We start from the raw sequence: 12,109 nt of genomic DNA, 5'->3' as shown, positions 1-12,109 counted from the left end.
TGCTGTGGTTCCATTTTTCCCACCAACAGTTTAGCAACAGTTACCAAAATAAAAGATACGAACAAACCTCAATGCAATGAATAACTGAAGACTTGTTATTAAAATCTTAAACAGACTGTACTGGTTTATATATTCTTTAAGTTTGTCTAGGATAAATTTAAAACTAAATGGATTAATAGGTTTCTTAAATGTAAAAATTGTTGTCTTTACTACTGAGGCCTGTGCTATCCTGGTGATTCCAGGGTTCTATGGTGACTTTGGCTCGTGCTTTGGCAATAATTGTGATTGGTCAGATGCTCAATGCCACTCTTTCCATGTGAAACCCTGGGTTAACTTGGTTGATAACCAGCTTTGCATGACTATTTATCCCAATTGCACATGTTGGGGTAAGGGGACCCAGATAATGGAGAGATACGCTGAACTCTCCTTACAGAACAGTCCCAGTTTTTTGAAAGTTTCTTAATTTTAGGTCAGTAAATTGATAAATATGGAAAAAGGAAAGCATTGGGCTGGTTTCAACCTTCCAAAAGTTGCTGCCCATTCTGATTTTGTTTGGCCAGAGCAGACGTTTGTGTTCAAAAGAGTGGTAAACGGACTGGTTTTCTACTCTACCTGAGCCCCAAGGGTACTTTGTCATGCTGCCTGGAGCAGTCAGGGATCAAACCAACAACATTCCAATTAAAAGACAACCTGCTCTACCCTGCTGAGCCACAGCCACCCCAAGGAACATTAAAAATGTAAGTATAGCACGCTGCTGTACAGAAATAAACAGAGGCCATGAAGTCTACGATGTGCAATTTCTTTGGGCAGGTTTTGGGGCAATTACTCAGTCACGCACATTGGCTGCTACTTCTGCACGGAGGTGAATGTGGAATTGGAGCCAGGGTGGTGGGAAGATGTGTTTGGCTTCACTGAAATAGATTTCATCCAAAAACATCCACAAACAATCAGACCTGTGTCTTAATTTAGGATCAAATAAAGTTGGCTCAAATAAGGGTAGAAATTTCACATGTAAGGAAAAATAGAGTATGTGAGCTGCTGTTTGTCAATTCTGTTTTAGTGATATTTGACATTTGCAACTAAAAATGTGCTCACTTTTTCTGCAGTATATCTCCACAGAGCCAGATTGGCCTGAAGTGCCATAGACTGAGAGCTGGTAAATGAAACTGGAGGAGGAACATTTAGGGTTGCAGGCAGCTCTGAAACTGAGTCTGTAGGGACAGTAACAAAGCCCAATTAGAGATCACAGAAAATGTGTTACTTTAAGCTAGTAGAGAAGACCAACATTCAGCCTCACCTGGTAAAACGGGGGCAATAATTTGTGGTAGAGGTGTAAGAGGAGGGTTTTGCCCCACCTTCTCTGTATCCTTATGCAGGTGACTTAATCGTATTTGCTCCTGTAACAACAAATGTTAAGATAACCACCACATTCATTCATTTATGTGCTTCATAAAGTGACACACATACCTTTAAAATCCGTTGCTCCTGCTGCCTCAGGTGCTCTGTTTGGGTGTGAATATTTCTCAGTCGCGCCTCGTGCTCCGCCTCCAATCGTTTTGCCTCCTGCAACGCTCGTTCCCCCTCCTCATACTTCTCTGCCGCGAGCTGTGAAGAACACGGTGTAGGGAAAATATGAACACACACTGGACAAAAAACATGTCCAACACACTACACACAGGGATCGGTGTAGTGTGAAATTACCTTGCTGAATGCCTCGACCTCCTGGGCTCGTGTTTTGAGTCTCAGGGCCGTGCTGCTTAGTCTTTCTTTCTCTCTGTCCAGCTCTTCTCTAAGTTCTTCCAGAGCCTCTCGCTCCCGTGCCACAGCAAGTTCCTTCTGTTTCAGCTCGGCTGTGCGAAGCTTCAAGTCAGCTTGCTCCTACAAAAGGTTTTTACATTTTTTGTGTCTTTTCACAACTTGTGTGGGCTAAAGAGATGACCTAAAGCTCAAGCTCACCTGTGCCAGACTTATGATGGAGCCCTCCCTCTTCTCCAACAGACTGCTGACCTCACGCTCAGCCCTCTCATGCCTCTGCTTCTCCTGGGCGTGGAAGAGTGCCCACTCGGCCGCCAGCTTCCTCCTCTCATCCGTGCAGTGCTGCATCACTGACTTCTGCTCCTCCAGTAACGCGCTCTGAAAACAGAGAAGGCCAAAGAAGCAAGTGAAGGTCAAGCTGCGCCAAGTTGGTGCAAAACACCTGCGTTGCTGCTGAAGATGTTCGTTGGCCTCACCTTGGCTCTCTCCAGCTCCTCGCGCTCCACGCTGATCTGCGTGGTGAGGACACACCGCTCTTCCTCCAGGCTTCTTTGGGTCGACTCGGCTTTGGCCTGCTCTGCTGTCATCTTCCAGCGCTCCTAAAGCATGCAAAATTAAATGGCATTCAGTCTTTAATGAGAAGAAGGTCAGTTTATATTATAGGAGGGGGGTTTAGCTGTTTTCCTCACACTTATAAAGTATAGTTTAAAAATGAATAAGTAGGATGCTCTGAGCATCTTAGAGAACCTGCCAAAGGACAGAAGACCACTGTTTATGACTGTGGTTGCATGTTTTTTGTCAACATCGTACATCAAAATGAGCTTTGGGCTTTATTTCTTCAGCATTAAAAGCAGTTTTTTTAGATGTGAGGCTTCTGGCAGTTCGGAGATCAGCTCAGTGCGGTTGGGAAGCACATCTGGTGCATACTTTCTGTCTGTGTGAGGCTCTGCAGACGCAGGACAACCATCTTCTGTTTTTTTGTTCTTCTCAGTCTGCGCAGCTACTTCTATTGTTATGATTTCAATTAAACATGAACCACGCTTTTGTTCGTTCGCCCATATTTAGTCTTATTGGTTCATCAAGCTCGGCCATATTTCTACAAATTCCAAATACTTAGTTGTCTCTTGGTGTGAGGTAAAAATGATTCGGCAATATTTCTTAATATGCAAAGAGTGTTTGGAAATCTCAAGTATGACATTTTTCGTTGATGCACTACTGCAGCAGGTCCCGGTGTATGATCTTGTTCTGTTAGTGTCATTTCTCATAATCACCTTCTCAAGCTGTCTCTGCTGCTCTTTAAGCTGAGTGTCCATCCTGGAAATAATGTCCTTCAGGTACGCTTTCTCCTCTGCCATGGCTTTCTGCTGCTGGGCCAGATGACCCTGCATTGCTGAAATGTACACACACACACACACACACACAGAATGACGTTAAGCTATCGTGTTCTCGGACAATCTGCATCTTGACCCATTTTGTACAAAGTAAACGCGCGCATGTGTGTGTAAAATACTTCGAAGCTGCTCGTCTCTGTGCCGTGCCTCCTGCTCCAGGCCGTGAGCGGTGTGTTCGTGCGTGCTCTCCACCCGAGAGGAAAGCTCTCCAAGCCGTGAGGAGAACTGCTCCATCCTTTCAATCACCCCTGCCACGGACCTGGACAAAGGCGGTGGAATTAAAACTTTTTATACACGAAAAGCTTGCTACATGTATCAGCACTGGCGCTGATATCGTGCACAAAAGAAAAAGAAGCAAAAAAATTTAAAGTGTGACTGTTAGACTTTTTGGGAATTTTCTTACCTGGTCTGAGATGTTGCGCTTGTAACAGCATCGATCTCTTCTTCCTTTAGCCTCTTCAGCCTGTGGATCTGATCCTCATAGTCTCTCTTCATTTCCAAGATAGATTTTCTGAGCAGCAATGCAACAAATATACACTAAACCTTAAAGTCATCTATTTGCGATAAAAAACAAAATATTTGGAGAGTTATTGAGTTATTTCACCGAGTTATCTGGATAATTTAGTTGAGTAAATCCCAAAACCCAAACCAATTTCAATAAAGCAAAGAAGGCTGGTTTTCTTTTCTTTCTTTCCTATGGTGTTGTCGTTTGAACCTACAACTTCACAGCCAGTAAATTTGTCGCTAACTGTAGAAAATTTGTTCTTGCTTTCATTTCATAGTCAACCTGCTGCCATAAAACAGCTTTTCCTACGTTTACCTCTGAAGGTCTTTGAGTCTCTCCACCTCACAGTCTCTTTCCTGCTGGGCCTGGGCCATTTTCCGCTGGTACTGAGCCTGAAGCTCTGAGCGTTCCTTCTCAGCCGCTCGCGTTACCGTTGCCAGGCGTTCGATCAGGTCTTCGCACTCATGTCGCGCTTGAGTCTCCCGCTGGGCAACCGAATCCTCGAGCAGTTTCACACGAGCTCTGAAAATACACAGAGAGACTTGGGTTACAGACACGTGTATGTAGAAGACTTCCACAGTTTCATGTGCTAAACTGAATTGATAAATTGATGCGGTCTAGGAATGGACTACTTGTGTGCGTTCTCCAGGAGCTCCATATCCTGTTTGTGCCGCTGCTGCATGCTCTCCAGCATCATTTGGCTTTGGTCTCGCTCCAGCTGCAAAGTCTTGACCTGAATGATGACACGATAAACGTTAAAGATAAATTAAAAAAAAAAATACAGTAACAATGCTCTCCCCATCACACCTCACATCCTTCTTGTCACCACATGAGGACATACCTGTCCCTCCAACTGGATGACGCGGGCCTGTAAAGCTTGATAGTCTGCAGGTTGTTCTTTTTCTTTAAGTCTCTGCAGGAGTCCCGCATCAACCACACCGCCTAGGCCCAGCAACTGAGTCTGCATCAGCTTTAAAAGAGAGTAGCCAAATTAAAAACAAACTGAAGGATGAATCTGGTGATTACATCCATTAGTAGGTTTTTGGAAGTGAGGAGGTCCTTACCTGGTTTTGGAGAAGCAGCTGCTGCAGACTATCGGCTGAAAATGATGCCTGTTCCGAAGAAGAAAGCATTAAAAACGACAACAAGAAAAACTCAGAGACTACAAACCTGTCTTTGGGTGGTATTTTCTTCAAAGGGAACGATGTTGTAGTTCCTCTGCGCTCAGTTTGTTTTCTCCGTTCTTTTTAAATGTACTTAAAGAGGTTTGCACTTGTTTTTACTGCTCTACAAACTGCAGGCTTTTGTTATGTAGGAGTAGGTAATGGATAATAGGTATTGATTTGCAATTAACTTGACATGAATAATTTGAGCTTATGACGTAAAGGTCAACAGTGACTTATTTTAAATCTTTATTCAGCATTTTCTATATGCTGACAATACACACTGCACAAGTTATAAGACTTTTTCTCCATTTTTTCGTGTTCACAGACAGGCAGAAGGACAAGTACACACAGAAGCGGTGCCAAAAACATCACCTCCTTGGTGGAGGTAAAACATATATATTACAATTATGACAGCCTTGATGCATGAAGGTAACAGTACCTGTTGTGGGAAAGCAGCTGACGTGTTTAGTGTTGCATTTTGCTGCGGATCTGCAGGAAAACAAAAAACATGAGTAACAACCACACCGAGGCGTTACATCTGATATTAAGGCACTGGAGAGAAATCTGATGGTATTTTAGTGAACTGAGTCGTTTCCCTGAGATTACCTACACCACATTGTGCCGGGCAGTGCAGTAGACAGGGGGCTGGGCAAAGGCAGTTGTTGCAAGGGTTCATTTGAAGCCTGAGTGGGCTCTGTTAGCACCTTGGATCTTGTACTGGATGGAAAGTGGTGGGGTTTGGACTGAAGCTGAGGCTGGCTAATGCTAACAGCAGAGGCTAACAAGGGATCAGTATCGCTAGCAGAGTAAACTGAATGATAAGGCGAACTAAGAGTTGATGGATGGAGTGGGTTTGATGGGGATGATGCTAAGGTGGAGGGGAGGTAACACTCGCCTGTGGGTGTATACTCGTTAACTACAGAAGGAGAGTGTATGAGAAAAGGAAGACACGGTTTAGAAAATATGAGCTCATGACTTATTTCTATTTTAAAATGATGTGATACAAGGTAGGATTAGGTATTAGATGGCTTTTTTAAGTATACGGGAAGCAGTCTAATGATTAACATTAACTAGTATGATTGTGTGAGAGGAGTGGTCAAAAGGGTTTCTGCTGTAAATGTGCAAATTGGGCAAATTTGCTGGCAATCTGAATCAGTGACTTTAATAAGATGGAAGGATAGCTACCATGATTAGACCTTTCTTCTCTGACAGGCGTGGAATGAGCAGCAGGACCGAGGCGTCCGGGAAAAGTGTCACTACATAAAATATAAGAAACATTTTTTTTTTTTTAAAAAGGGCCAAAACATTAACATGGATTTAATGGACTTACACAACAAACCCCTTACCTCGTTTCTTTGATTGAAGGAAGCGTGTCTTCTCTGCTTTTGGGAGTTTGTGACGTTACTTGTTTACTAAAAATGAGATCAGGTTATCAATCATTACTGAGAACATGCTCTTTCTGTCTCTGTAGCATTTCTCTTATTGTCTTCAAATTGCACCGTACCTAACACTGAAGTCAGTGAAAGACTCTTCCTGCTTGGATGGTTTTGCCTCTGTGTTTAACGCGGACAGAGCCTTCCTCCTGCTCAGTGCCCCAGCTAACCAGTCATCCTCATCATCCCCTTCTTTCCTCTGGGTCTTAGAAACCTCAGGATTGGCCTGTTTAATGGTATTGTCAGCTGGGGCTGAGCTCACTTCTGGCGTTTTTGCAACAGATGTGGAATGGCTACCAGTGAATGAGGGCTTTCTCTCCAGTAAAGGAGACGAGGGGCTCTTTGAAGCCTCTGCTGGATTCTTTGTCTTATTGACGCCCTCCTCTAGATAGACGGGCTCATCTTCTGTCTTGAGGCCCAGCCAGTCGGCTGAGTTGCATTGTCGAGAAGATGTGGGAGTGGTGGGCTTTGGCTTCTTTTCTGGCGTAGATACACTCATGTCCTCAGTAGAAAATCTGGTCGTGAGAAAAAAAAGATTACTTCTGTCCTGCTGAAAGCTGTAGGCATGAAGCAAACTGTAAATAACAAAACCTGTGCACACCTGACAGACTGTCTACGAGACTGACGCCCTTCAGAAGTGGATCCCAGTGTGGGCTGATAGGATCCAAATGTGAGGTCATCATCTAAACGATGCTCCGATAGTTGGGAAAACGATTAGCTACTTCATTGTTTTAAAATAGTATTTAATTACAGCCAAGTTAAGGACAAAACTATGGTGCTCTATCACCTTTCCCAGCAGACGTCTTCTCCTGTTGCGTTCCTGTCCTGTTTTCTTGAGACTGAAGCTCGTCCTTCCTCTCGCCCGTTGGTGGTCGCTCCAGACGCGGTGACGTGAAACTCTCCAGAATCTCATCAATTCTGGTACGAGGTCTCTGAGGGGCGTCGGCTCTGAGAGCAACAGAGAACAGAGGTGACGCACAAAAGCAGCTAGGCTAAACAAACCAGACTGAGGCTAGTTTGTAAAGTCAGAGTTTGGTTATGTTTTTAGCTGCAGCCCAAAGCAATACCACAGTAATTATTCATCATTTGAGTGCTATAAATAAGGACAACAATGAGAGTGAGAGGGGAAAAAAAAAAGTTGTTACCTTTCCTTGGGAGACCACAGCGGTGTCTCTTTTTTCTTGGGATTGTTTTTATTGCTGTCAAATCCGAGTGCATCCATTAGGTCATCCTTATCATCCTCAAACGTGAGCTCGCCTTTCTTTGTTGCCTTAGCTGATCAACAAAGAATAAAACACAAGCATTCAGCATTTGGCGATTATTTAAAAAAAGAAAGAAAACTAAAGGATCCTGGTAAGTTTAAGGCTTACTCGTTTCATTCTTTAGAATGGGAGATGCTGAAGGAGACGCCACAGATTTTTCAGGTTTGGAGAAGCTAGATTTCAAGTCAGGCTTTGAGTCACCTGGAAGCAAATCATCCAGGGGGTCGTCTAGATCTGCAAAAAATAAGAGTCTTTATATCATGAATAATGGATTTGGGCCCCAGAGTGTAAAAGGGTAATAAAACACTTAAATACTTACTTTATTATTATTATTTTTTATCTGCTATACCAATACAATAACTTGAAACTGTACTTTGTTGAACTGGATTCATTAAGTGACACATTTCCCAGTTGTGAAACATACACTTAGTGGCCACTTTGTTAGGCACACTTTTCAATTGCTCATTAACACACATATTTAATCAGCCAATCACATGGCAGTGCATTGAGGTGGGCAGATGTTGTCAAGATGGCCTGCTGAAGTTCAAACTTTGTATCCGAATGGGAAAGAAAGCTGATTTAAGTGACTTTGAATCTAGAGTAGTTAATGCTAGAGATCAGATGAGAGCACACGGATTACTTTGAGCGGATAAGAAGGCAACACTAACTCAAATAACTTGAAAAACCCAGTTTTGCAGAAAGCATCTCTGAGTGAATCTGTCAAACCTTGAAGCACATGGGCTACAGCAGAAGACAATACTGGATGCGATTTCGGTCAGCTAAGAACAGGAAATTGAGGCTACAGTTCACACGAACTCACAGTCAACCTGAGTAATATTTCTGATCATGTCCATCTACCATTTATTGAACAAAATACAAATATAAATAGTCTGTTGTCAAAAACGTAAGTGTACACAAGCTAGATCAAACAGAATCTAGTTTTTTCTTTGCAGAAATCTGTTGTTTTAGGTGTTTTGCATGTCTGTCAACAATCTCTGACGAATGCTCACTCAAAGTTTTTGAACATTGTTGAGCAAAATCTCTTTAATTGTAATATGTTCTATGCTTTAGTTCATAGTCACCGTCAAAAACAACATTTTACTTCTGACGACACCACAAACTTCACTGGCAGAGAGAATTGAAGAGTGCAGATGAACTTGTGACATTAAGTTTGGATATATGAGCTTTATCAATAGGCACAATTTCAAATTATTATTTATACTTGCCCCTTTACATGTATAGATATAATATTGGAATAGCTGAAGGGGAATTCTATCTGCTAGTTGGATCATTGTTCTTGGGTGTCAGCGTATCTAAAAATGCAAATCTAATTCCTTCCGTATACTTCCAGATTTGTTGATTCGATTTGGAATAGCAAACATTTTACAGTGTACACCTCCACTGTTAAATACTACCCACAAGCACCCACTGATGTGACTTAACTGCGAGTACAGGACTAAACACGTATCAACCACAGTAATGTACCTTTAGCGTAAGAAGTCTGTGCAACACCTTCATCCTCACCACCGCTGTCTGAGTTAAAGCAACATTTTGAGAGAAACAAAGCAAAGCTGTAAGTCAACAACACATCTGCACCGTGTTCATTTATACAAAGCTCAGTCAAGGAAGCGGATGTCACGACAGGGAGGGGGGAGACTCGCTTACCAGAGAAGGTGAACTTCTTATAACTCCGCGCTGAGGATAAAGGTGCAGAGTTCGGCTTCTTCCCCTCTTTGGTGGGTTCATCTGAGGGAAGCAAAGGCAGACAAAAGCCTTTTTCTGATCGCTGCTATTAATGTAAAACTTCAAAGCTGGTAATAATGTGGAGCTAATAATGAGAAAGTAATTTATGCGACAACACACTGCACTGAATTACCTGCTCCCTCTGGTTTTGCATTGCTCTTGAGCACAGCAGAGTCTTTCTTTGGTCCTTCGCTAACAAGTGGCTTTGTTTGCGCGGGAGCCGAACTGGGCTTCTTCTTTGATGCAAAGAGGTCAGCGTCCATGTCGTCCATGTCCTGCACGAGAACAGAGAGTAAAAGTGAAACGTGCAGTGTGAATTTTATCTCTGCCGCTGCAACCTTTAATTAATGACCCACCTTCATGCTCTTGAGTATGTCGCTGGGATCAGCCGCTGACACATCCGAGTCCTTGAACAAAAGAAAATATAAAAAGACAAAATAAACACAAAAGGAAAAAAAAAAAAAACGGGGTGAATATGACCCAGTTTGCATATTATCCTACATACCTCAGTGTCCGCACCATCCATTTTTATCTCCTGTGCTAGCGTGCTGAAGATATAATCAGTAGCAGATGAGCAGGAAAAGAAAACAGAACATGAAGAGGAATAATAATTTACAGCTGGCACATTGCAATTCACAAATCTTCCTTCTAACTTACCTATACATAGGTCCATCGCGTGATGCTTTTGTTTTTACTGGCTGCTCTAGTTGGCAAATTATTGCAAGAAAATATTATGACACACTTTAACATAAAGATAAACACTAATTCTGATAAAACTGCACAACTGCGCTCACTTACTGTCATCATCAAGCAAGCTGTCAAGCAAATCATCCCTGAATGAACCTTAGAAAAGCAACAGAGGTATACAGTCAATTTCAGCATGGTGCAGGGGAGGCATACTACTGCTGCTGCCTATATCTGTATTTGTCGTGGTACGACATCTCCTGATCCAATGATTTTGGATCAGGAGGACGGAGACACACTGGGTTATATTTTAATGTAGAAATAGGCTTTCATCATTTTACAGTCAATGTTTTGCTGTGGTACAATCACGAGGGACAAAGATGTAATTGTGTGCCAGATACAACATACTTTAATATAAAGTGGACCAGACCAGTGAAACTCCCCTAACTGTCACTGTACAAAAGTTTAACTTTTCTGCCATTTAATTGTCTATATATTACTTAATTACTTTGGTGTAGTATGAATGGCCATGGGAGAGCTCTTTATCAAGCTGTAAATCTGTTAAAAGTCTAATTTAATGCCGTGCTTTAGATTGTTCAAAGCCACCCAGTGGGTCAAATGAGATTCATCCTTTTTAAACTCTTGTAAATGACTTGTTGTCTGTCAAACATATTTTTCATGATTGCTATCAAGTCGTTTGGAGCCACAAACAACATTCCTGTCACAAGGTAGAAGCTGCAATCAGTTTTGGGCAAACTTACTTATATAGAAGCCTTTATTTATCCAGCTAAGTCTCACTGACATTAAAAGTGTCCTTTTAAAGAGTAATCTGGCCAAGAAAGGAGCAGAAATTGCAACAAATACAAAATAATAGTTATATAAAGACACTGTGTTTTTATTTATTTTATATACATAACCCCTTAATAAATCATGTTAGCTACACTCAATATAAGCAAACACATTACACATTAAAACAAATACACAGAAACATCGGAAATCACTACTTGGTACAAGACCGTTTAGAAGTTTTTGTCGAATTGATTCTGGGCCCCAGGCCTTATTTTTGATACTCCTGAAAGTTTATTTAAAAAAAGAAGGAAAGTTTGTAGGATTCAAATAGCACAACTTTAACTTACTTTTCGAGGCTTTCCCCTTCGGCTTTGTAGCCTGAAAATAGCAGTGAAAATAAGTTTATTAATTTAGCAGATAATCATGAAAAAAAGTGAATGATAATGAAATGATCCTCAAAGATAATGAAACCCCGTGACATCGTCAATGAATAAATACAAAAAAAATGTCGAGGGAGAGCACAGTTTGACTTACCATGTTCAATCTGTTCTGGTGGGTTTACAGTGTAAGAGTAGTCATCAAGCTAACAGTGCAACAGAACCGAGCAGAATCCGTTTTTTATTTATTTATCATTTCATCGTCACTGTTAGCGGCTCTGGGTTTAAGAGCAGCATAAAATGAACACACATAAGCGCCTCCTGTCTCCATTGGCAACCGCTCAGCTACTCTAGCTAGCATTTGTCAAGAACATAGCACGACTGGAGCCTTTCGTCTTAATTACTGTGGTTTAAATAGTCACGTATTCATACAGCTCGTTGTGTTTAGCGTTTAGCATCTTAAAGTTGGCCAGCAGACTAACGGTAAAAAAAACAAAAACAAATCACAGCGCCCCCACACAACACATTTTCACAGAGGGTTGCACCTTAGCCACACTGCAAACAAAAGCTAACTAGTGTTCCAGCGCTAGGCTTGTGATTAGCATTAAATGTAGCTACATACAAAAATAAGCAGTAAACCACCAGCTTCGGTGTTTGGGCTGGAGTAGCGGGTGCCACAATCGTGCCGACCGGCAAAACATACGTTTCCTGTTTACTGTTTGAAGTGCATTATGGGTAGAGTAGTTTCAAGGAAGCCTTCGGGGAAAGGCGTTTGAAAAAAGGTTTTTGATTTGTGCTGTCTAAAAACACTGAAGTTAGTCGTTTTGAACATGAGCTGGTATTTTTAACCAGTGCTTGGGCCTGCTTAGTGAGGTCTGCCAAAGTGGTTTACCAGCAGGTGGCATCAAAGCTTAGAAAATGACTCAAGGCAAATCAGAGCTGAGTAATATTTTAAAATCAGTTTACTACTACTGCTACTATTACAGCAGCTATTAGGACTAAAC

At 41.9% G+C, this 12,109-nt stretch overlaps 1 protein-coding gene across 2 annotated transcripts in view; it reads right to left on the bottom strand.

Annotated features, from left to right (window-relative positions):
• fbf1 (Fas binding factor 1) overlaps window positions 1-12,109 on the bottom strand; it is a 13,963-nt gene extending 1,854 nt beyond the window's left edge. Inside the window, exons 1-31 of one of the 2 annotated variants that reach the window (XM_085156688.1) lie at window positions 11,263-12,109; window positions 11,076-11,106; window positions 10,054-10,098; window positions 9,913-9,958; window positions 9,761-9,803; window positions 9,612-9,662; window positions 9,389-9,530; window positions 9,178-9,258; window positions 8,998-9,045; window positions 7,621-7,746; window positions 7,396-7,525; window positions 7,038-7,198; window positions 6,852-6,933; window positions 6,322-6,765; window positions 6,164-6,229; window positions 6,003-6,073; window positions 5,428-5,733; window positions 5,257-5,306; window positions 4,716-4,763; window positions 4,493-4,621; window positions 4,284-4,384; window positions 3,967-4,173; window positions 3,550-3,657; window positions 3,266-3,405; window positions 3,027-3,145; window positions 2,232-2,354; window positions 1,957-2,133; window positions 1,702-1,878; window positions 1,468-1,605; window positions 1,298-1,397; window positions 1,096-1,211 (exon numbers count right to left, since the gene is read on the bottom strand). In XM_085156688.1, the coding sequence (XP_085012814.1) occupies window positions 1,096-1,211; window positions 1,298-1,397; window positions 1,468-1,605; window positions 1,702-1,878; window positions 1,957-2,133; window positions 2,232-2,354; window positions 3,027-3,145; window positions 3,266-3,405; window positions 3,550-3,657; window positions 3,967-4,173; window positions 4,284-4,384; window positions 4,493-4,621; window positions 4,716-4,763; window positions 5,257-5,306; window positions 5,428-5,733; window positions 6,003-6,073; window positions 6,164-6,229; window positions 6,322-6,765; window positions 6,852-6,933; window positions 7,038-7,198; window positions 7,396-7,525; window positions 7,621-7,746; window positions 8,998-9,045; window positions 9,178-9,258; window positions 9,389-9,530; window positions 9,612-9,662; window positions 9,761-9,803; window positions 9,913-9,958; window positions 10,054-10,098; window positions 11,076-11,106; window positions 11,263-11,265 (3,609 nt within the window). In that variant the 5' untranslated portion in view covers window positions 11,266-12,109. The remainder of the gene's footprint in view (window positions 1-1,095; window positions 1,212-1,297; window positions 1,398-1,467; window positions 1,606-1,701; window positions 1,879-1,956; window positions 2,134-2,231; window positions 2,355-3,026; window positions 3,146-3,265; window positions 3,406-3,549; window positions 3,658-3,966; window positions 4,174-4,283; window positions 4,385-4,492; window positions 4,622-4,715; window positions 4,764-5,256; window positions 5,307-5,427; window positions 5,734-6,002; window positions 6,074-6,163; window positions 6,230-6,321; window positions 6,766-6,851; window positions 6,934-7,037; window positions 7,199-7,395; window positions 7,526-7,620; window positions 7,747-8,997; window positions 9,046-9,177; window positions 9,259-9,388; window positions 9,531-9,611; window positions 9,663-9,760; window positions 9,804-9,912; window positions 9,959-10,053; window positions 10,099-11,075; window positions 11,107-11,262) is intronic. The other variant, XM_085156689.1, reaches the window with a different exon arrangement.

The sequence above is a fragment of the Neolamprologus multifasciatus genome, chromosome 4, assembly GCF_963576455.1.
Source record: "Neolamprologus multifasciatus chromosome 4, fNeoMul1.2, whole genome shotgun sequence".
Taxonomy (NCBI): Eukaryota; Metazoa; Chordata; class Actinopteri; order Cichliformes; family Cichlidae; genus Neolamprologus; species Neolamprologus multifasciatus.
Note: the sequence above shows the minus strand (reverse complement) of the source record. Positions and strands in the feature narration are given on the sequence as shown.